The sequence below is a fragment of the Pleuronectes platessa genome, chromosome 24 (genome assembly GCF_947347685.1).
Source record: "Pleuronectes platessa chromosome 24, fPlePla1.1, whole genome shotgun sequence".
Lineage (NCBI taxonomy): Eukaryota > Metazoa > Chordata > Actinopteri > Pleuronectiformes > Pleuronectidae > Pleuronectes > Pleuronectes platessa.
In genome coordinates, this window is record NC_070649.1 from 5,186,763 (window position 1) to 5,212,349 (window position 25,587).

Here is a 25,587-nt window from a genome sequence, read left to right on the forward strand (position 1 = left end):
ATTATGTAGTTAAATTGGATTTTTAAGTGTTTCTGCTGCTGCTCTCATTTAACACGGCTCTGGATAAGAGCAAGAAGAAAATACCAAAAATACAAATGCAGAAGCAAGGTGGTTATACCATTTTTTTTTTTAAACATGGAGAGAATGAGAAAAACAAATAAAAGGTTGTTGACACGAGGAGAACAGAGCGGAGGGAGGAACAATGCAGCGCAGCAGGATGAGAAAGATCTGCTAAAAAGAAAAATCTGCCTCCTCTTACGTTTCTGGCATCTTCTCCTCAAATTAGAAACCGCTCTGTTTTTTGATGCGTTCTGTGAGATCAACAGAAACCAGTGTTTTCACTCCCCAAACATCACACTCTCACTTTTCACTTCTCCCATGCTGTGAAAAGATGACATCAGCAGAGTTATTCTGAACCTTTACTGAATTAAATCAAAACTTTTCATTTGTCATCAGGCTTTTTCTCCCTCCTTTCTATTGGCCTGTTGGTTGAACTGATGTCTCCCGGTCACAGAGACGGGTGATTGGCTCTACGGCGCCACATGATGTATACGTCCATCACCGTAAATACACTCACTAAAATGGAAAGAATATACATATAAACTAAACCTGGATAAAATGTATTGGCTGATTTCAGTTTGGGTTTAACAATTAGTATCAGAGTGAAAACAGGAACAAGTAATTGAGGAGCATGAAGTGAGAACGCTGTGTCAGCGGTGCATCTGTTTTTCATCTTGTGACGTCACAAGCAACAATCGCTCTTTGCACAGGAGGTTCAGGTTACAGCTGTTCCACGTCCTCACACACACACACTCACACACCTAATGCTGTTTCACCATCTCCACATTTTATCACACGCACAAAAATATGAAAGTGTTGATTGGGCCTTGCTCTTCGGGTGTTGGAGAGATTCTTCTCTTTCAAATAAAACCGCAACTTGTTGTACATATATTCACACAGAGGGATTTGATGGTAATCATTTAAATATAATCTGTGAGCTATAAATGCTGTTTCCTTGAGATGAAGAGGAAACATTTAGAGCCGAGCTGACGTACTTGCTTTGAGGACGGCCTCGTTGACCTCGATCTCTCCGCTGCCGGACTCCTGGCTCATCAGGTGGGGGTAGTAGCTGGCCGGCTCGGGGCTGGGGGCGTCGCTGGAGTAGTTGGACAAGTTCTCTCTGGGACTGTCCGTCCTCCCGTGCTGGACTCTGTCGAACAAGGCCACCAGCTGGAAGAGACACACACACACACACAGAGAGTCCTAAATGATCATGCACATGAAGATTGCCTCAAGGTGAGTGTGAGAGTGGAAACAATGTGATTTCTGGCACATGAGCGAGCTGGATAAACACTGCCAGGTTCCGCAGCGTTTCCACTGTGCCATGATCACAGTGCAGCCTTTATGTGATTTATCCAGCAAACAGTGGGGATGCAACCTGCTTCCTCCTGCCAAGTGTGCAGATGTGTGTGTGTGTGTGTGTGTGTGAGCGTGTAAGGAAAGCAAACAGAGCTGGACTCACAGCTCATCTCCTTCTTACGGTGCAGAGGGAACTTCGGCAACTTCTTCCCTCCTGACCAAAAGAGGAACACGTGACCAGCGACCGGGCCGAGCGTCGGCTCAGAGGAGCTAACACACCCGGCAAGGCGCGGCGAGGTGTGTACGTATGAAATTAACAGTCAAATGAGATCTGACATGAGAATGAGAAGCTGCCAAACACAATGACACGGCTGCCACGATGAGGCGGCGCGGAGAGACGGGGGCGGCCAAATCAACAGGGGATGGAGGGCAGGAGAACGACAAACAATCCTAATTGAGACAGGGACATGATGGCAGATAGAGCGAAGGGGGGAGATGTGTGTGTGCGTGGCCACGGCGGGCCGGTGCAAGCGTGGGTGCGTGGTTTTGATAAATGGGCGCGTGGCGGCGTGACGCTCTCATTAGATGGTGCTGGCGAAGGAAATGACCACTTAATGAAAAGCAATAACCGCAATGGAACAGGGGGATGGAGAAGGAAACAACAGACGAGTGGAGGACAACAAATTAACAACAAAGGAGTTCGGAAGCTGAGTGTGTGTGTGTGTGTACACAAGTGTGTAAACAATAAGCACGGAGGAGGTTGCAAGATATGTATCATCCATCATGCTGTGACGCCGCCTCTCACCTCAACCTCCCGAGATTCAATATCTCTGTGACACCTGGCCAATGCTAAGCTAAGGAGAAGCCTCTACTGCGTGTGTGTGTTTGTTTCTGTGTGTTTGTGTGTGTGTGGAGATTAAAACAAACGAGTGAAAGAAAAGATGAGGAGTCGAAGGGCTGGCCGATGCAGAGAAGAGAGTGAAAAGAAAAGAGCGAACACCAGGAAAACAATCTGATTGCGCCGCTTGATGGATGCATCTCCAGCTCTTTCTCTCTTCTTTATCTGCTTTCCTCTCTCCCTTCTTATCTCCCTCCCTCCCCCCCTCGTCTCTCTTTCTCGCTGACGGCATCAATCAGAGCAGAAGTCTCGGAACATCATGTGGATGTGCCGTCGAGCCGACTGCGACTTCCTCCACCGTGCGGAGGGCGGTGATGATGATGATGATGATGATGATTTGTTTTTCAGGGACGGACACGGGCGGGGGGGGAGTGATGCTGATGAAGGCCGCCCTGCTGCTGCTCATCATCACTCAATCAAACACAAAGTTGCAGAAGGAAATTGACTTTTTCGAGGCACCGTTTTTTCCCACGATGATGATGATGATGATGATGATGAGGTCACCATGACCATTAATCTGAACGAGGGGGCCTTTGCATTTCATCCAGAATATTCAAAGTCAAAGCTCAGGCAAATAAAAGGGAAAAACACTATTAACTGAACAAATGGAGCTGTTACGTGATGAATGGACCCAGGGTCGTTCAGACCAGCGGGGACGCAGCACAGACGACAACAGACAGCTGCTGGTGAGGGTCAAGTGGAGGTGAGAAACAGACTGACAGCATGTTAAAGTGCTGAGGGCAAACCACCACTGATTCTATTCTGTGCAACAGTCACTTTCTGACAAGCTGCAAAACAGATAACACTGTATCACAAAATATGTGAAAATAAGGCTAGATGCATTTAGGGTTAAGTAAAATATATTTTTTTGGGGTTTAAAGGCAGTAATAAAGTTTTTGGATCTCTTATGTTCCAGCTATCAATCAGCTGCTCCATGCAGAAGACACAACAATCACAACAACTGTGAAATCACAGGATGTAACTCCAGGTCTCACAATCTTCCTGATGCAAATCACGTTCACGGATGAAGTCGTGGTTGAAGTTTTATTCATGTTATGCAGCAAACGGCAATGAATACAAATTGTGAACTATTTTTACTTTATCATATGTTGTGTGTCCAGGAAGTCACAGCAGACGCGTACCAGGGGTAAAGCGGATATGACGACCAGAATGAAACATCCTGTTACCTTGAATCAAATTGGAGAAAAGAAAATTCTAATTTTCAGAAATGGTTTGAAAGTCCGTCCTTCAAATCCTGCACCAACACGCTCGTCTCCAGGACCCCGTGACCTGGATGAACAACACAACCTTGACTGGTTCACAGTTTGCAGGTTTTCTCCCAGTCCCTCCTGACTGGCATTAGTATTCCAGGACACAAATCTGCCTTATTCTTCATGCTGGGTCCGATCGGGGATATTGATATGAACCCGAGGAGCCTGCATGTCAACGACTGCTGAATAATGTGACCCCTTTGTCTCATTTCCATCACACACACACACACACACACACAGACACAGACACACATGTTCGCAAACACACAGCGATACCTGTGCCAAATACAAATAGCCAATAATCATCATGCGGCGTGTGTATCCAACGTGACCAAACTAGCTGGAAGGACTGTGTGTGTGTGTGTGTGTGTGTGTGTGTGTGTGTGTGTGTGTGTGTGTGTGTGTGTGTGTGTGTGTGTGTGTATAAATGTGTACGTGTGTGTGTTGCAGAGCCAAATTGATTATCATGAAATACATGAAAACCACATACAATAGCAGGCATGAAGCAAAGACACAGATAAACACTGTGTGTAATCTTGTCTACACTAATTGTCTACACACTGCCTACAGCATCGAGTTAGAAAATGTTGCAATAATGTGCCATGTGTTTCATAGAATGTGTTAGTGTTTCACAAAAAGACAAGAATAAACCAACCCACAACTATTTCATATTTGGTGGTGTTTGTGATTTCTTTCTATTTACAGTTATTTGCAATAAAGTTTAATGTTTAAACTGTAAAATAACAAGCTTCAATTATATTGTATAGTCATAAGGGTTTGATAACAACATCTTAGAAATTGTAGCCGTTTTTATTACCTGTTCTGTTTTAGTGACCTTGTGCATATCACTGACTCTGCTGTATCCGAGCCTGACCTTTGACCTCCCTCTTAAAAGTTCTATATATATTCTCTGATCAATAAACTCACTCATTAGTATGATTGCTTTGACGGGGCCTGCACAAGCCGACGGCCAATCAGACGCGGCGTTTAAATGCATCACGGTTTATTGGAATATTTAATGGTGAGGATATGAAATGATCCCAGCTGCTGTAAACAGTATATTGTGTTTACATGTTGCGACTCACAGATGGAGCAGTTGAGTGTTTTTAATAATTGATGCACTCGCTAGGAATTAATTAGACGAATGCAGCACGTCCTGTACGGAACACACGAGGGAGAGGACACACACACACACACACACACTAACTAATATGGGAAGTTCACACACTGTATAAAAAGGCATTACTTAAAAAACACACAGCTCAGAATACACAACTGTGGACACAATCTCATGCACACACACTGTTCACGGTTAAAAGGACAAACAGTGCCCCCTTGCTTAAGTGGAACACTACTGCAGCTGCTGGTATCACTCAAGCATACGTAAGTATCTCACTCACACACACACACACACACAAACCCAATAACACACACAATCTCACAAACAAACACACACACTTCCCTATTTCATCTGCTGGTACTAATCAACCCATTTTTCTTCTCCCCTCTCATCGCTGTCTAACCCTGCTGTGTGTGTCTGGGCTCGTATGTGTGTGTCTGTGCTTGTGTGTGTGTGTGTGTGTGTGTGTGTGTGGTACCAGTCTATTGAGATGCTCTGCTTTTGTGCTGTTGTCATTTATCTTACGACTGGCCCGCTCTCCTCCGTTTTCTCCCTCTCATGCTATTCTTCATTCCTTCTTTGAACAAGAGATGCATAATTCAGAGGGAGCACCCGGCATCCTGACAGTAGTATGGTAACCCAGTCATCTCACACACACACACACTTATATTTACAGTACACACACACACACACACACACACACACACACACAGACTTTCTTCACTAAAGTGCATTTTTAGAAAAAAAAACTATTTTAGACACCTGTTTTTTTCAAATGCTAAACCGTGAATCAGAGAACAAGCCTCCTACTCGCAGCGCACACTGACTCGACGGCAGAGAAATGAAAAGCCCGCTCTACCTGACAATCTCACCTGGCGTGCACGTTTGTGATCGCACCACGGCTGAAAGGAGCCAAACTGCAGTTTTACGGTCAAATGATGGAACTGTGCACAAAATAAAACACTGTCTCCGTGAGGAAACGCACTTTTGTGTAGCTGGTGTTGTTTTTTTTCTCATTTCTCCGAGTTGCAGGCGGCGGAGGTGTGAAGGCTGTGGAGAAGTCGACAGAAATGTTCCGACGCCACGTGTGAATCAGACGCCGCGCGTGGAGAATGAGCTCCTCCACGGCTGTAGACTGATGAATATCCACAGTTCTCAGGTGAGGTAAGACAATCTCACCCATGCAGGAGCAGAAATTAGCTTCTTTAGGATCCGTGGCATCGTGTGAGAAATGACAATCAATTTGAAACCAGGCGTCGACAGTGATTTGCCGTTTTAAACAGACGAGCAGGTAATCGTAATTAGTGACACTCTGTGGCATGAAGAGCGGCGACGTTGAGGAAGTAGCTGCAGGTTGAGAAACATCTATTAGCAATGTTTAATTCGTAAAAGGAGAAAAACAATGATGGAATTCTTTTTATTTAAATGCTGCGCACGCTTTCTACAATTCACTAAACATTTCTATTTAAGTTAAGCTGCTTTCAGACGTGCACTGATGTTTGTGAGAACGCAAACGTCTGAGTCACTTCTCCTGCCGGCACCAAAGTGAAAATGCCCAGGAAATTGGAACATGATGATGTTTCAAAAAAATCAAACTGGAAAAAGCACAAAGATCTAAGTGGTGTCAAAACACAAAAGGGAAATAATGTGTGTCTGATGTCGCACCGTGCACAGCATTGCATTCTGGTCTATGAGGCAGATGTCAGTGCAGGAATCCAGATGTTTTATTCATCGTTTAACATCTGTAAAAAACTGGTTTAAATAAAAAAAACAGGGAGCACTTACTTATTATGGACCTACTAAAAAACAAAACATGAACACACCCCCTTCAACACTATATTTAAATGAGCTCAAGCATGTAACACAAACTAGTCCATGTTCAAGAGCACATGCAGCACACAGACACAGACACACACATTTTTCAGGGCACCGCCGGGGCCGTCGCAGGAATGTTGGGCCCGTGTTATTTAAACAAGTAGAAAATTGGTTGTATTACCGGTGAGAGCAGGGCTAATCCTACTTCTATTTCAGCCCGAATCTATACAGCACACAACCAGATGTGGGGGATTACCTCCCAGGAACACACACACACACCTGGCATTAGGCCTAGCATGCACACACACACATAAGATTAGAGAAGCAACAACAAAGACGCGAAGGAGGGACACACACCGTCTCACGCAGATGCACAATCCAACTCGTCTGCTGGTCGGTGAGGGACAACTTAAAAATAATGACTGGTGCACACAGACATCAGGACTTGAACCTCTACATCTCTCTCGTCTTCCTGTTTGAAGGGAAGCCAGAGGTTCCACCCGGCGGCTCGTTCTTCCACATCGAACATAACGGGCTCTTTGATGCTTCTGACAGACTGATCTAAACACCAGCACACCAAAGAAAATTCCTCTGTCGGTGCAGCCGGTCGGAGCGTTTACATTCATTCAAATTTAGCAGACGATGACCCAGATCTTTCAGGATTTATAAAAAAAAACAACCAACAAGCAAAACCTGAGGAATCGTGAATTCAGGGAAAATGGAGAAAGAAATCATGTCTGTGTAGATCTGCATTATTGACAGGTTCTCTCTCCGGCAAAAGCCAAAACGTTAAGAATGTTTGTCATGGTGCGCAGGAGGGTTGAGTTATCACTCTCTCTCTCTCTCTCTGCATCCACACACACACATCTGTCACATGATGGAGCACATATGCACCCGGTGAGAGTACACACACCCATTAACACACACATGCATACTCAAAGCGAGCCACCAGCTGAGGTGCCGCGGTGCCGGGCTACGCTCGGTGACACGCCACATTATTATTTATGCACATTCATAAAGGGTGAGGGTAAACTCTTCATAAATCACCGGTGCCCGAGAGGCCCCCAGTAAGAGGGAAGGAGGGATGAGGAGAGGGAGGGAGGGAGGTGGGTGACAGGCAGGGCTGCAGGACTCGTATTTCTCAGGCAGAGCGAGACAAATATCAAGCCCGGCTCGTTCATCATTACCGCCGAGCAAACACATCAGCGTCGGCTACACTGGTCCTGTTCTGCATCTGTGGACTCACACACACACACACACACACACACACACACACACTCAGAGGGACGTGGGCTCCCCTGGAGCACAGGAAGTCATAACCTCCTTCTCATGAGTGTGCACAAACACACGTTCCCACACACAAACGCAGGAGGGAAAAATCACACACGTTTTTGCAAAAGTCTAATAATCAGCTTTCTTTTCCCTGTGGCCACCGGAGGGGCCAGCTCCCCCCCCCTCCCTCCCTCCCTCCTTCCTCCCGGGGTTCGACAGAGAAATGGAAGGAGTGATTAACTCCGACCCCTTCACCTGAGTCTCTCTCTCCCTCCCTCCTCCCATCCGCCCTCTGTTGAACACTACACTCTCATACTTCCCATCACCTCGCTCTCTGCCCTTTGCCTTCCTCTTTACACAGGCGGAACATTAAAGCTTTGGAGGATGTTAAAGTGAAATCTGTATTTTTCATTACTATCAATCATTAAATTATTGATTATTTATAGTTTTTTCCCTTTTATTTTCAGATCCATCAGCTCATATTGTTTCTTTAGGCCTGATCATGTGGGTTCACGCCACAGTCGGAGCTTTCTGATACACGTGTTACATTCACGACTTGCTGTTGCCATGGAGAGGCAGCATCGCTCACAGCCTGGAGGTGTTTTTAAAACTCACCTTTTTCCTCCACCAATCAACATATGTTCTTTTTCCCTGAGAGTCATCAAAGCCTGTGGAGAAGTGTGCACTGCTGTAAAAGTCCACGAACCCAACGAGGACAAACCAGGGCCGGACAGAAGCATCCATCCACGTATATAAATGTCAGGGGGGCCGGGCCTCAGACTATATGGTTCCTTTTACAGTATCATTAAAGTGGAAATAGATGTGAGGGCATGAGGAGCTCCACTCTGACTGCACTGCAGCGATTTAATGAAGGACGCCAAGCTCATTAACTGAGTGGGGATCAGCTTCTAATTAACAATCAATGCAAAGCAGGTATTTAAGTAGTGCCTGAAAAAAAAACTTCAGTGATGAATCTGGAAAGAAAACAGTTCAAAAACATTTTGGTTTGTTGAGCCACTTTGTAGTTTCTCCTCCAGAGACAGAGTGTAACACTTTTGCAATATAATCGACACAAATACAGTTTCTATATCTATTCTATTCTTCTTCTTCTTCTCTGACACAAACAAAGAACTCAGGAAATGAGCTGAGGGGGAAACATAGAATAGTAAATGGAGACTGGAATGAAAGATATATAATGATCTGAATTGTCTTTAGAATCTTTGACCGGGCTACGCCGCACTAATTAACTCATCTTGGGTTATTTCTGGATATGAACTGTATTAGTATGAATGAATATATTTGATAACTCTTATAAGTTTGTATTTTTCCAGCCGTTTGATCATTTTATAAACTGAATCAATCAATACTTTAATAAATTAGCTTTTTAGCCTTTGTAGGCTTTGTTAATCAGGTTATTTTTTCGTAGAGCAGAAAGCAGAATAACTTCCAACCCCCCAAAAACAACCCTCCTCTGTTCCATATGTCCCTTTCATGTTAAATATAGGTTGGCTAATAATTCGAGTGGCCCATTCACACACATTACCGGCCACAGAGCACCATTCATTAGGCCAATCAGTGAGGTGATGAGGGCAAGAGGCCGGAAAAAAAAAAATGAGTAGTAATAACAGTGTGCGTGTGTTTGTGTATGCAACACAATGGACACAGATGTGGTTTCAGCTGTGCAGTCGCACCAGAAACCATTAAATATTTAACCTAAATGACTTGGGATTCAGTATTACAAGCATTTATCCTCTTGTTGTTGCAAAAAAACACACAAACACACACACATCAGCACGTACACGGGCGAGCGCGCACACGGACGCCACTGTGACTTTCTGCTGATTTGAGTTATTAGCAGTTGGAGTGAGCCGAGACCGGGGAGCAGAGGGAGAACACCCCACGCTTCACACAACCTCAGACACACACACACACACACACACACACACACATATATGAGTGAGTCTGGGGCAAAGTCATGGAGGAAAACAGATGGCGTGAGGCTGCCTGGGTCAGAGACTGCGTTTGCTGTAAACAAGTTGATCTATAATAGATCATTAGCTGGATGTGATTAGCTCCTCTGCCGGCTGCTGTGCCAAAATCCCTGTTAAATGATAAGACTGATACTGACGGCAAACAGCCCAAGCTGCAGCTTCACCGCACTGTCAATGTCACTGGATGAAACTTTTTACATTGAGAGATGCTCTAATACCATTTCTCCCATTCCCGATACCTGGACTTTGGCAAAAGCGAATACATACAGTCAATGATGCCATGGAACTACTTTTATTATCTGGTTCGACACTCACAAATGAAAAGAGATACACAAATAAATAAATCAAAGAATACAAAGCGTTTAAAGTCGTTTTTGCAATTGCGTCCGGAGGAGGATATTGAGGGTTGTGTGGACAGAGATTCTTTTAATAACAGAGGAAAAATCAAATCTAAAGTTTAAAGATGTGGTATCGGATAAGAAGGTAGATTCACATACTTTACGATGCCCAACTGTTCTGGGATCTGGGACGTTACCGATGCTGGTATTGGATCATCTCTGTCTAGTCATACATAAATTCATGTTTCCCGTCATGCGGCAGCTGCACTGGATCCCACACATCATTTGAAACACGGACCATGACAAAGACAGCCGCCTCCTCCACATCCCCGTGTCCCATCTTCTTCCACACCGATTACGCACACGTGTCATTAGGTGGAGCAAGTCCGAAGGAGACCTGAGCACGGCCGCCCCCCCGGGCTCCTGCTGCCCGACCACAGCAGGCGCAGGCAGGTTCGGTTACAGCCAGACCGTCTCGCTCCATTAGGAGCTAATGGGCGATGGGATGGCGACACAGAGGGCAACACGGACTACGTGTGATTAACAGAAGGAGAGGCACCACAGGACAAGATCTGAGGGCGGGATGACCTGACCTCGCCTCCGTAAATCACACACACACACACCTACACACAGAGAACTGAAACCGGCCTTATCCGAAACCGAATCCCAGACTTTTGCTTCAGTGAACTGACAAATCACTTTGGAGATGTGCCATCATTCAAAGTCAGAGCGCAGAGCAATGGATCATGTAAAGGAATTAAAATCGCAAAGTGCAACTTTATGAGAAAACCCCACATGCGTGAGAGTCGATGAAAAGACGGGGACGGCAAGAAATATTTCTCCTTAAACCTTTAAGCTCTCTCATCGTAATTACAATCAAACAGGGTATGGTGTGTGTGTGTGTGTGTGTGTGTATGTGTGTCTGTGTGCGAAGGGGGGTATTGTTAATTGAATATAATCAGATGAAGAGCTGTTGTGGTAGAGGGGGGGAGTCGAATCAAGGTCGAGACTGATGAGATACGATCAAATCAGCTCAAGTGACCGAGTCCCGCTCCGTTCTGATCTGATCTGATCCGATCTCCTGGAAACAGCCTCACACCGAGAGGAACTCACTTCATTCAATACACTGTTTGTTTACTGGAGATCTGAATATATTATTGTGTTTGTGTGAAGTTCACAATCCTATCTTTAAGAAGTTTACATTCTTTATAGAACATATAGACTACTGAGCATCACCAACATGTATAACAGGAGATGAATCCAGACTGTAGAGTACAGAGACTAACAAAAAGCAGAACGACAGCACCGGGGGAAAATACTTTTTCAGTTTACTCACAGGAAGTTAGAACAAAATAAATATTACTGAAGATAAAAAAAAGGAACAAACTGGACTGAAATGTTGAAATAATATAAATGTATGAGAAGTATAGAAAACTGATCCATTCAACTAATATTTTAATTTAGAAAAAAAGAATTTGAGCGAGGTGTTAGAGGAGAGACTGTGTTCAGTGGAATCCAACTAATTTAGATTTAGCCAAATACACATACAGAAACATACATAGTATAAATATATATTAAATCACTTGTTAATATATATGCATTGGTAAAAAATACATATCTTTTCCACTGTGCTCCTTGGGGAAATTGCAACAAGCCCTTTCATGGCATAAACACATGTATGAAAAATCTCAAACTCTGACGTGATCATTCTTGACATCTGTTTATCAAGACCATCAAGTATCTCATCACGTTAGTCTAAATACAGACGCTGCAGGGCGACGTGCAAACACACACTTTGTTCTGTCACTGTCACACATTGGAGGCACTAGACAACATTCCTGCAAAACCGGACAAACACTGTTTTGAATACGATTTCCTATAATGAGAATACTGGCGTGAAAACAGAACCTTTAAACTGAAGACTCATTTTCCATTATACAATTTAGTTTACGACAATCAAGTCGAAAAAAATGCTCAACATGTCTGGAGCCTCAGGGCTTCTGAGGCGATGGCAAGCCTTAAAAAGATAAAATGTTCTTTTTACGAATGAAATCAATTAAGCAGACAAAAGGAGGGAAATAATGGCTACAGGTGAACTACAGCTGCTTTCTACTAAACCCCAGTCATGTGCAGAATCCGTGCAATTATTATTCAAATGTGTGAGAGGGACATGATGCCGAACGCGCCCGCAGGTAGGGATGTATGGATCCTGATTAGAACGTGAAGAGGGTATAGATTATGATTAGGACGGCATGCATGTGACATTTTCTAATCATGGCACTTAAACCTCGTGCTCCTGCTCATCACCGGCCATTCAGACCCCGTGTGAGCAGTTCCGCGACTATTCAGACGCCAATCAAACGAGGCCGTGGCAGAGCGGGGGGGAGCGGAGGTGAGGGGGCGAGGTGTCACGGAGCACCAAAGGCTAATCAGCACGTCGGGCGCCTCGCAATCACGACCCATTCACTAAACGGATTCTCTGGCGGGGTTAGCACGTTTTTCGAGGGAACGCTTTATTGTCGCCTGTCGGAGGCGGGCTGACATCTGACATCTAGGAAATGACTTCAGGCAAATCGCAAGACTTACAAGAGAGTTCTCCTCGGACGGCTGGGGATGAATCCACAGAGGCACTATGTGATTGTGAGCTGTGAAGCTGCAGATTCGGACGCTGTTGTGTGTGGCTGTTAAATGTGCATGACTGACTTCACTTTGTGTTGAGATGGTGCAGACCTACAAAGGCTGCTTTTCAAAATTAAGCATTAGCCTGTTATGTGTTTGATCTTTGTCTACGTTCATATTAATAAATCTATTGACTGAGTATAGACTCAGCTGGCAGAACTAAGACACATGATCATATCATCACTGTTTTAGCATCTGGAAACTTGCTCCCAGTCTGTTTTAGAATAGAATTTATGATTTTACTGATTACTTCTAAGGGCGCTCACATTCTTAAGCCTAGCCAGTCACAATAGTCTTGAATTATTCATTTAAGGATGTGTTTTAGTTTAGGAAAAAAGTCAAACCTGTATAAAAGTCAAAGATTATGATATAAAAGTGGTATATACATACATACATACATACATACATACATACATACATACATACATACATACATACATACATACATACATACATACATACATACATACATACATACATACATACATACATACATACATACATATATATATATATATACACAGTATATACACGTAAGGCATTTTTTTGTATGTGTCTCTGTATATAATCTACAAGATTCAGTGTGTAACTGATTCCTCATGTGCTCTGTAATTAGAATCATTATTCAAAGCAGTGTCATTACTCATAAAAAGTTACAAAAGCTAATAACCAGAGGACCAAACTTTAAAATGTCACGACACGTTTCCGTGTGACCGATCCATTTCTCCAGCCGCGCGTCCTCCGCTGTGACACGCGGGCAGAACAGATGCATGATGGGAGATGGCCTCGAAATCAAGCAGGCTGACATTTCGGAGCGAGATCAGCTGAGACCATTTGCATTGCGGCAGCCGGAGACCTCACAGGAGGTTCATCTCCGCCTTGTAGGCGTTGTGATTAAAAAAGGGCTAATTAAAGAGAGATGGAGGAAATCATTCCCGTTTTCTTTTTCCATTAAATTTCCCATGAAATTAGATTTCTCATTGGCTGCACTGGACGGGGTTTTTATGCCTTTTTTCCCCCTCCCTGGCGAAAACAAGGTCCGTGTAGGGTAATGTGTCTGAGTGTTCAGGCACATGGAATGAAGAGTGACAGTCCACTTAGGAGGAGACGTTCTGCTCCCCGAGTCTAATTCCCATTCTGGTGGGGATTGGCGTGACAAGAGGGGACACTCACACATGTTAAACATTCAAATTTCAGCTGTGTGTGGCTGCCGGGAGAGGATTGATGAGACCTATAATCAAGCAGCATCTACAGTACATGGAGTTCCATCTCTGTGGCAGGCAGCGGCTTTTTTTTGGGGACAAAATACTCTGTTATATCACGTATAGCCCGACAGCTCCTGTGCACCGCGGAGACGTATGGGAGTAATGGCTGCGGCTAATGCGGGTTCCCGAATGACAGTACTGGTGGCGGTAAATGGGCGAATGTGTGGAGGTAAAGCACTACATCTGTAACTGCTAGTGAAAAGAGGGAGAGGGATGAGAGGGAGGACGGAGGGCGAGAGGAGAGGATAGGATAGGAAAGGATGGAATAAGAAAGATATGGAAAGAAGAAGAAATGAGGACAATTCAGAACGAAGGCTATAAATTTCAAATTTGACAACTCGAGAAATGGAATAAAAATGGATGATTGACAACGTCTCTATTAATGTGGCAGTTCTTCACATTACGTGAGTGAACAACAGGATAACTGTCACTAGAGATATCCTCCTCCGCCGCCGTCTCCATATATTGTTTTTCCAGCCATATTTGTGTAGCCACTGTGACCTTTGACCTGTGAGATGTACTTCACGAGGCAAACACTGGTTTTGCAAGGTCAGTGTGTCCTTGAACTTTTGACGGACTGAATAACAGACGCACAAAATGAATGACGGACTACCCCCAAAACATTAAAAATGCCTGAAATTACAAACCCAGCGTAAAAGGACAGACGAGATGACGGATGAAGAGGAAAAAGCCGGTCGACTAAGTGCAGTGATTTTAACACAATGTGACAAAAGAAGGGGCAGGAGGGAAAAGCTCTAGCGTCTGCCCCCTTCTGTCCATCATTAAAAGTAGTGAGGAATCTGACAGGCCAGTGACTCCAGCCGCCATGCCTCCACCTGCCATGTGAGAGCTGCAGGGCACGTGCACACACACACACAACACACTCACAGCAACAGGGTCAAAGGAGAGGGAGGCTTCATGGAGTACGACTGACTGATCCACGACCTGCAGTGCTCTCTTTATACTGTGCCCCTTTGTGTGCGCTGTGTATATGTGGTCACACCTAAGCCCACTCCCCATGGCCTTGTGCACATTCATCAGATTGATATTAATATTTATGAGGAGGCTGATGGCCGGCGTCTCGAGGGGGGGGGGGGTGCTAATGATTGAGAGGGTGCACGTCGGTGAGTGCGTGGGTGTGTGTGTGTGGGTGTGGGTGTGTGTGTGCACGTGTCGTAAATACAGGGGGCAGAACTGTAATCAAATCACAGCCGCCTCTTCATCTCAACCCTCATCAACCACCAGTGGCGTTACTTCGCTGCACGCTAATGCTAACATGCCTCGCACAGCGGTATGGAGATGTGACTGCGTGTGTGTGTGTGTGTGTGTGTGTTGAATAATAGTCAGGGGCTGGCCCAGATAAAGAGGTCTGGACTCACGGCTACACAAACCACTGGGCATACAAATAGCTAACCATTATCTCTCATTAGCATCCGTGGCTAACACAGGCCCCCTGCTGTGCGGTGGAGGGCCCTCACAATGGGACCACTCCTGTATGATTGATGGCGAAACAGCGTTCGCCACAATAACAGCACAAAAAAAAAAGAAAAGGCGCTAAAGATAGAATCGGTCGGCCGCGGCGTGGAAATAAAAACGTAGACAAACAAAAGGAAGTCAGACTAATCAAGAGCGCCAGGCGCAGCTCATTAATCTGTGAGAGGCGACAGTGCTCGGGAGCCCGCAGATAAATCAGATGATTGGCACGTTATGAGGATCGTGTGCACTCATCCTGCTCCGCTTGCTATCTTTTCATCAGGCGTAAAAAAACAAAAGGGTACAATGAGGAGCGAGATGAAAGTGGGGAGGGTGTTTGGAGAGCTGGGCGAGCGCGGGGAGGGTAAAGACACAAAGGTAAACAGGACAGCTCCAGCCCGGTGCAGGTTCCACCGAGGTGTTTGCTCAGCAGAGGAAAAAGCACCAGGGTTTGGAAACGAGAGCCGACGTCAGGTGAACTTGTTAGAGAGGAGGATCTGATCAAACGCCAGAGAGAGGAGTTTGATCGGCGACGCCTCATCATCACTTTGAGGAAGCGGAGAGAAAGACGGTTTAGGTCGGAGAATGAGTCATTAAAATCTGTGACTCGCCGTCTTGTGCACAAATAAGATGCAGATCTTGTGATTATGAATCCATCATCCGGGGAGAATGAGGCCTCTGTTCTCTCTGATTTGCAAAAACAACTTTTCTTTTTTTCCCCCGTCGTTCTCGTTCCCACTGAGTTTACGAATCCATTATTCAGTTCGGCCCCCCTTTCCGCAAAGAGTAGTTTTCCAAAGTTGCAGTCATCATGATGCTGTGCACGCACACACACACACGCACAGACACACAGACACACACACACACACACACACACTCACTCACTATTGTTCATGCAGTTTAAAACACCAACAGTTACGGCGTTGAACAGGGTCAGCTGAATATTCCATTTCCATTCCATTTGGCCTTCTTGCTGACTCAGAGCTGGTAATTCATCATTCGTCCTGGCCAGGGTTTTATGAATATGGATTTCGGGCATCTTATTAGCATATCTTAGGAATGCATTATGGGAAATTATCCAGAGGAATGAAATCTGTTCTTGATAGAAATGGGGCCATTGTCTGTCTGTGTGTGTGTGTGTGTGTGTGTGTATGTGTGTGTGTGTGTGTGTGTCTACTATGAAGCTACATCACTGCTGTTTCGGAGAACTTCCCTCAGCACATTTGCCCTGAAATGGTGTCTCTTTATCTGTCTCAGTGCAAATGAACATGACGGCTAAATCACACGGAGTGGAGAGGAGCCGAGGAGACAAGGAGATGAGGAAACGTCAGGAGAGGAGATGAGACAAGACAAGAGGAGGAGACGAGAAGATGAGGAGACGTCAGGAGGCGAGACGAGAGGATAGAAAAAAAACTCAAGCAAACTCCAAACAACTGTTGACAAGCAAAGCAAGATTTGGATCTCCAGAACAAATGCTATTTGTTTATTGTATATTCTGACTTCCCGCCATGATGAAGACTTTAGCAAACAGTCAAAATAAATCTGCTACCACACTCTAAGCATGGATACGAATGACAGACTCCCTGCTGTAATTTAGTGTCCCTCAAACCAGTTAGAGACTACTACTGGTGCTGGACTCCACCATGCAGCATGATAACTGTCTGTGTGTTGGATGAAAGCAACGACAGGAGAAAATCTTGAGCGCCAACAGGTAAATAAACCAAATGAATGTGAATCAAACAGCAAACACCAGTGTGTCCGTCCTCACCTTGTCTCTGTCGTCCACCAGTTCACCCAGCATGTCGTCCATGTCCAGGATCCCCCCCTCAGGGTACTCCAAGTGGTGGGTTCTCACATCGTTGTCCCCGTGCTGCACACAAAGACATTTACAAACTAGATTAACAGAAACCTCTACGATTAAACTGTAAATCAGCTGCAACAACCAATGATTAAACAAGAGTTCATCCAACCATCAGTGATCTTTAACTGGTCACACTGGGATTGACTGAGACAGAGCAGCAATAACAGACATGAAACATTCCTGCTGTATTCTCACATGGGATCAGTCTCACATTTTTTTGCAGGCATTTCACAAGGTGACCGGTAGGAAAGCAACTGACACTGACGTTTACATTTTTGGTAACAGACACTCCAGACAAAAACATTTTATAAAAACGTGACAGAAACTTAAGATGCCATGAAGTCCTGAATTGGCTCACAAGAGGTTTCTGTGACCTTAAACTGAAGATTTTAGTAAATCATTAAGCATAAAGTACAAAGTTAAAGAAAATTATGTGACAAAATACTTTCAGTCAACATTATACCTCATGCGTGTACAATATTAGGAATCGCTGGTTGTTAAACAGGTTCAGAAGGAGCATACAACCCACATGACCCTGAACACACACACATGGAAAAGTACAGTTTGCACAGAAGTATGTGTGAGAGCGAGGTGGAGCCGGACAGGAGCTTTTCCAGTTTTGCAGCTGGGGGGGGGGGGGGGGGGGGGGAGCAGCGGTGGGCACATTCCAGGCCAGTTTCACTGACACCATGAAGACAGAGGTCAAAGTGAACACACCCCACAGAGCAGGAAACACACGGCCTGGTGCCGCCAGCGTGGACAAAGAGAACGAGGACTTTTTGACAGAAATCTATGACAATCAAAATACTGAATAAATACGAGAAGCATGCAAACAATGGCACCTTCTAGTTTTGTGTAGCCATGTTGACACAATCTATTGTGCAGAACATGGGTAAGGGAAAGTTAATCTGTGTGTGATTTGAGATGAGGCTGATAATGATTGTGTAAATTATGAAAACAGAGTGAGACAGAACGGGTTAAATATTCGCCATATTTTAAAATTAAAAAGGAATTTCTTGTGTGTTGTTGACAGGCCTTATCCTTTCCAACAATGTGTGCAGGAGAAAATGGAAAATTAGGAGCTGCCCATACCAATAAGCAATTTGTCAACGGCAACACAAGACTACATTACCAGATAAATGAACGGCTACAGGCTAAAAGCCTCCGAGGCTGGAATGAGTTTGGCTAAGACCCAGCGAGCAGCTTCTGCTGTATCACTGAGCCCCGTTGTGAATGGGCTTCTTCCTGCTCTGCTGCATCCAAATGTGAATTACAGGGGTGGGGGGGGGGGACGAGAAAAAAAAAAAAAGAGGGCGTCTGCCTTATACAATGGGCCAAGTCCATTCTCTAAAAAACAAATGGTTGGGAGAGACTGGGATTTCAATCGCAGGAATAAAGCCAGAGCTTCCTTTCTTCGGAAGTGGCCACAATATGAACACCCAGAGCTCTGAGAGACAGAGCGGCGAGTAATCCGCAGCTACATTGTGACGATGGGTAAAAAGGCAGGTAATCCAGTGAGGCAGAGCTCAGTGCATCCTGACACTAGAAAAACATGGAGCTGCTTCAACATTGAATGTGAGCAAGGGCCCAATTCATACTTTGAATTGTTGTGATTTTAATCAGAGAAGTGACGCATAAAAAGACACAAAACAAAATATGACGCTGGGAAGTATGACATTCTGAAAACTGACACACAATCACATACAGAGATGTCTGCTGTCCGAGCAGTTTCAGTGCTGAAAACAGAAATAAAACAATATTTAAAATCCGAAATTGTGTGTTCCCTGACCATTTGTTGTGTTTTTTTTCACATGAGGGATGGAGACGTTGAAACTGGCGAGACAAAGCTACAACCATGATGTCAGCGCAGAGCATTTACACCTCGCCAGAGAAACCGGTTCAACCTGAACAACTGCCGGCATTCTTCTGCCTCTCACTTACACAATGTGTGTGTGTGTGAGAGAGAGAGAGGGAGGGGGGGAGAGAGAGAGTGTGGGTATGTGTGAGAGCAACAGCAAAAAAGGGAAGGGCATCATGTCACCAGCGCTAAGACACACACCTTAATGGAATAAGAAGGGCGAGTGTGGGTTTTCGGGGCGAGGGATTAATTCCCAGCAGTGGATTAGAGCACGGCAATGCCCGTGTGTTAATTAGCGTCACCTCTGCAGGCCGAGCTTAAGACACAGGAAACACATTTTCCTCCCTTTCCAGCCTGTGATGAAAAGGGGGCGAATGAACCACACTTCACAGGGAAAGCAATCTATACAGGGGGAAAGACGGGGGGGAACCCTTCTGAAGTGCCTCGCTGTCAATCCCCTCGGTAATTCCCCTTTGTGTCCCGAACTCTTCCCGTGAAGTGAAAAGACAAAAGGAGTTCGGGAGTCAGTCTAAAGCGCCGGGGAATTACTGTGACAGTTAGAAGAGTACATTTCCAGCAAATTACACTATTAAGTCCCCCCGCCGTTTAAAGCCATATCGCTCCTTCTCCCACTTTCACTCCCCCCCCCCTCTGGTGAGCAAACACGACACCACTCAAGAACGGTGAAGCGGTGGGGCGATTAGTGAAGCTAAATTCGCTGTGGTGGCGGTGGTGGTGAGGTTGGTGGTGAGGGTGGCGGGTGCTATTTCACACTTTGATCCGCAGAAGAATGTGTAATTACACAGTGGTGTGGATTTAGCTGTGACAAAAAAAAGAAGAGACTTTAAAAGGATGAGTCGATGAGGAGTAGAGAGATTTCACTCAGGAGGAAGATGACGGTGAGAGGCTTGACCTTTGGGGTCGCCTTCGCTCGACTGTAATCAGGAGCAAAAAATTACTCATCAAGATATAAAGACGTGAATGACCTGCTACATTGAGCATTAACCCTGGCACGGCTTTCCGAATGCATGAAATTTTTTCCGGTTTCCACGATTCATTTACAATCGTTCTGTTTTTAGTGTCTCAGAAATTCCTGGCCTCACATTATCCTCCACACATGAGACCAATGACTTTCAGCCGTTTTTAGAAATTTCAATAAAGAATTGTAACATATCAGATCTTTAATGAAGAATTCAAGAACCTGTTCAATTCTGAGGGTCCCAAAATATGAATATATTGGATAATCCAATCTTACATTTCACATAGATATATTTCATGAACTAATATTTCTGATTAGGGGCCTCTGAATTTGGGTGAGCAAGGAATTGTCACCCCAATTTAGTTAAATTGTTAAAAATGATTTAAAAATCAATACAGAATCAATGAAACAACAAAATGAGTCAGAATTACAGTGATTGTTGTCAGGATTTTTGCTCCAGTACTTAAAAGGATTACTCCAACAAATTGAAACTATTTAACTACTATATTATCTCTTGTCTATCTGCTTTTTTTACTGGACACGCAGCTCAAACTGGAACAAGACGGTATGACATTCTGAAAACTGACACACAATCACATCCACTTCTTAATGTCAAGATGTCCGGGGCAGACATCTGTCCCGCTCAAGTGCCCTTCAGCTAAACACTGAGAACTGCCTCTGTCGCCTCAGGACGCTGCCTGTGACCACTTCCCTGAACACGGCTGACAGCGACACGTGATCTCAATTCCAAACCCACAGAAGAGAAACAGCAGGTCGTAACATTTGGATCAAACTTTTAAAATACCTTTCAAATTGCCGAGCTCTGACGCACCAAACCCAACCGCCACCCTGGATGACAGGAGCGGGAGGGAGGGGAAAAGAAACGCTCTGAGCTTGTTCAGCACGCTGTCAGGTGTCAGATGGGGGGGGGGGGGCTGTGTGCAGCATGGGGGCTGTAACTCGAACTGAACCTGTACAGACGCACCGTGAAACGGAGACAGGCAGCGGCAGCGTCTGGCTGTTTCCCCTGAGAACGCCACACTCAGGGCCCTCAGGCTACAGGCCGCCACCAACATAGTAATCGAGAAAGACAAGAGGAGGATCAGCTCCTATCGAGACGTCTCTCTAATGCAGCTGTGGACTTTTTCTTTTCTCAATAGACACGTTAAACACTGACATTCTGATATTTCTGATTATCCCGAATAAGGTCATAGACGTGTGGAGTATTCTGATCCTTACTGGTATAATGTAGACATGTGCACGTCTCTATCTCAGTACAACTTCCTCCTTTGTGACATCAACACACGACAGTAACCTTGACGACACATGTTTGAACAAATAGAATAACATACCTGGAATATGCTCTGTAACATGTTAACAGGAATAGGAATGGACTAGTCGAAGAGAAACTACTGTAAACATCATAATCCCAGTTAAGTAGGTTTTTTAGGGGAAATTGTGATGCAACATGTTCTCTATTTTTGTATCTAACAGAAAACAAGCAGTAATTGTAATAGGAACAGGCAATAATTCCATATAACTCAAAACTTGCCTCATACTTGTATATAATTATGCAGTTTAGAAGACAGATGGAGGTAAGTTGAAGTTTCATTTACTTCATTTTCTTGTACTTATAATAACTCTTAACGCCTTAGGTGCAAAACTTTACACAACTTCATCACATATTATGCGAGCTCCCACAGAGTGTGGAGACAATATGGGAAATTCGTTTTCCGCCAGGATCTCACATATACACATTTATATTGTACAAAATTACACCGGTATAAGGAGAGGAGGTTTTCACTGTGCAGGGAGAGACTCTTTTGGCAAAACTCTTTCCTCAACAGAAGGGAAGAAAGCGGCTGAATGTGTAGAGAGAGTCCCAGCTGAGATCACACTAAATAAACTGCTAATTAGGAAGGTCTACACGGCGTGACAGGGACTCACGGAGGCAGCGCCGAGTCCTGTTCCACGCACACGGCCATTAACCGACACACACAAACACAACAACTCATCGCCGATTAAACCCAGGTTTTTGACACTGTCCCTGCTGTCAGCGGTGGAGCCGGCGAGAGAAGAGATGTGCGGTTAATGTGGGCAATAAGTGGTCACCGCTGGCAGGAGCAGCCACTGCTCAGGGTCAGATCCATTTGGACCTCTCGGGCACTTACAGAGCCGGACTGTCCTCGTGACGATCCGCCTCGATTAAGAGAGGGCTACAGACTGCTGAGTCAGTGTCTCGCTTGCAGGCAGCTCCTAATTAACCCGCCCTGTGAGAAACAATCAAGGCCCTCGATGAAGTCTGATCACAGGCTCGCGTTTCGCAGAGTACAGCTTGTGTATCTCGGGGAGAATCACCAGGGGGAAGAAGCAGAGACCAGGACGGCTCAGGGGACACTGAGCAAGATTAGCTGCTGGGTGCGTGTGGTCATCTGGGCGTCTGACATGTTTGTGTGTCAGTCCGTCCATCCCTGCTTCTCGCATCCCCACTAGCCAGCCTGGCTCTCGGGGGGGAAGCTGCGTGGGCAGGCTGAACGGGCACCAGCCAACCGATAAGACCTGCGGCCTGTCACCGGTCCTAATCCCCAATCACTCTCAGGACAAAGCCTGCCTTCCCCCGGCCCACGTCCTCCACTGCAGCCACACTGAGGACATCAAACAGTAAACTTCCACCTGCCCGCCGAGATACCAGGGCTTAAACAGGGCGCTTTGTGGAGGTGGACAGCCGAGGCTGCAGCCACGTCCTCGCAGAGACAAAACCCACATTAGCACACTATCACGCTGGGACAGCATGCACATACAATGCTGCTGATTAATAAAAGGTCACTTGGACAGAATGATTAATGCTCGATGGATTGCAGCATCAGCAAGCAGGAAGCTGGGGGGGGGGGGGGGGGTAATATCTTTGTGCATGGTGTATGTGGGACATTCATAACAGCAGAAGTCACAGGGAGACGACAAACACCACCAGTGGTTCCTGGACTCGTATTACACCATGAGATATGATCAGTCTGGTCTGGAGAGCTTCGTCCACTTGTTTCGACTCATCACCACAGGTGCAATGCAAATGCATCCAGATGTGTGGAGGAGGAGAGGAACAGCTTCTGCAGCCGAGTCACGTGACAGTCACACCAAATGCATAATGTGGTACTGCAATGCATTGTGGTCTGCTGGGACTGGGCTTGTATTTGGATGCATGTGTCACAGTGGGATTCCAGAACATTAGTGCACCCTCTCATCTGATTGTATTTGTGTCATTTATAATCAAATGTATGGTTGAACTGTAAAAGATTAAAATGTCTTTGTTATTAGAATTCATTAACGGCATCTTTAAGATCATTGTCAAATTTTTCTACATTTATCTATCAGCTGATCAGACATTTTATCTTTTAATAGAAGGTTTACTATTTGGAGGTTCAAGTGAAATTGTGGCCACCACAAAAGCTGATGAAGATGTTTGACCCTCTGAAGAAACATTAAATGGAGGTAAAACTTTTTTGTGGATTGGAAGTAATAATACAATTTATCATGTTATTTAAAAAAAAAAGGAAGGGAGGAATTAAAAAAAAAAAAAAAGAATAAATTCAAATCATAAATAAAACACTCACAGATGACAGCTTTAAAAAAAGTAACTAATAAACCAAACTCTGTTCAGATTGAGCGGTAAAATAAACATTTATTTCTATTGTAAACAATGAAGCTCTACTTTAAGCTAGCCTTTAGCTTTTTTTAAATACTAGGCTCGTCACGTGACCCACACTTCAGCCAAGTTATGGGAAGTATATCTACTCAGATGTAAAGAATGAGATAAATCTAAAACTCCATCTGTGAGTACAAATACACGAGGACAAAGTAGAGACAGAGTTTAGAACTAAGTTAGGAGACATTAGTATTTTAAAAGGTGTGTTTACCTGCTCCAGGACTCTGCGGTACCTCCGCGTGGCTTGATCCACTAAATCCCGCACGGTCCATCCCGCTTTACACGGCACCACCACCGCAGTGTCCCCGAAAGTCACCGTCACTTTCATGGCAGCTGTACAGTCACGCGATTATTATGAAATACAGAGTTTATTAATCCAAGTTCCGGTAGTAAACCTGCCGGGAGCCGCTCCTCCGCGAGAGGACACCTGTCTGTCGAAACCACCCGAGCAACAGGTGTCTCCGGTCGGGATGAAATCACGGTGCAGGAGTCGCTGGTCCGGTCCGACCTCAGCGAGATAACCCGCCGGAGAAAACCCCCGCACGACGTCTGGTTTCCGGGTGAGTTAAGAGGAGAAATGTGAGTTTACCACGGCAGCGACATGTTGAGTCTGTCCGATCCACCCAAACACAACAAACCCCGAGAGGAACCCGGAAGAAATCACTGCGACTCCGGCGCTCCAGGAAACGACATCCACTGGCTGTCCAACCACTCCAATGACACTATATTAATATTAGTAAACTGTTTTAAACTGTTCCCAAACTCAAATAACACTGTATGATCATTATATTCATATATGTTAATGTTTTAAACTGTTCCCAAACTCCAATTACACTTTATTATAATAATAAACTGTTTTAAACTGTTCCCAAACTCCAATGACACTTTGTTATATTAATAAACTGTTTTAAACTGTTCCCAAACTCAAAAAAAAAGTTAACAATCAATATATTCATATATGTTTCTGTTTTAAACTGTTCCCAAACTCCAATAACACTTTATTATAATAATATACTGTTTTAAACTGTTCCCAAACTCAAATTACACTGTATGATCCTTTTATTCATATATGTTACTGTTTTAAACTGTTCCCAAGTTCCAACAACACTCTATTATAATTATATTAGAAGTGATATGCCTTATTAAAATGTTTTCATATCAATACTTTTGTCTTTGACTTGATTTTGACATCTGCTGTTGTTAAATATGTGATATATAACTAATTATAAATAAAGAAAATAGGAATAGAAAGAAGACTAATGAAGACACATTTTATATTTATATTATATATTTCATATTACCAGTATGGTAACTATAAACTTGCTCTAACTGGATTTCTCACACGTCTCCACACCCACGTAAAAAATGAAAAACAGAAGTCACAAACTCTGTGGACTCAGGGGAAAGTTGAATCATCTTTTATTTGCTGAATTGGAAAATCAAAAAACAGTAATCTGATACAGTGGAAATAATAAATAACACCATAATACACCAGTCTTAAATCCTATGAGATAGCTTTAATGAAGTATCAGTGACTGTGACCTGTGGAAATAAAGTGCGGCGGAAAACAAATTAAGCACAGTAAAGTACCATGAAATAGTACCTCAGAGGGAAATATTGTAAAATTTACCCAGCATGACATTTATTTCACAGCTGGTGTCACTAGCTCCTTTACAAGTAAATATTTTATATGCCTGACTCCCTCTCC

General features: G+C 44.5%; 1 protein-coding gene across 1 annotated transcript in view; it reads right to left on the minus strand.

Moving 5' to 3' along the window:
- pard3ba (par-3 family cell polarity regulator beta a) overlaps positions 1-24,533 on the minus strand; it is a 99,669-nt gene extending 75,136 nt beyond the window's left edge. The window contains exons 1-3 of the mRNA XM_053416813.1: positions 24,091-24,533; positions 17,250-17,351; positions 1,056-1,230 (exon numbers count right to left, since the gene is read on the minus strand). Of these exons, the coding sequence (XP_053272788.1) occupies positions 1,056-1,230; positions 17,250-17,351; positions 24,091-24,207 (394 nt within the window). The 5' untranslated portion in view covers positions 24,208-24,533. The remainder of the gene's footprint in view (positions 1-1,055; positions 1,231-17,249; positions 17,352-24,090) is intronic.
- Positions 24,534-25,587: the final 1,054 nt, after the last annotated feature.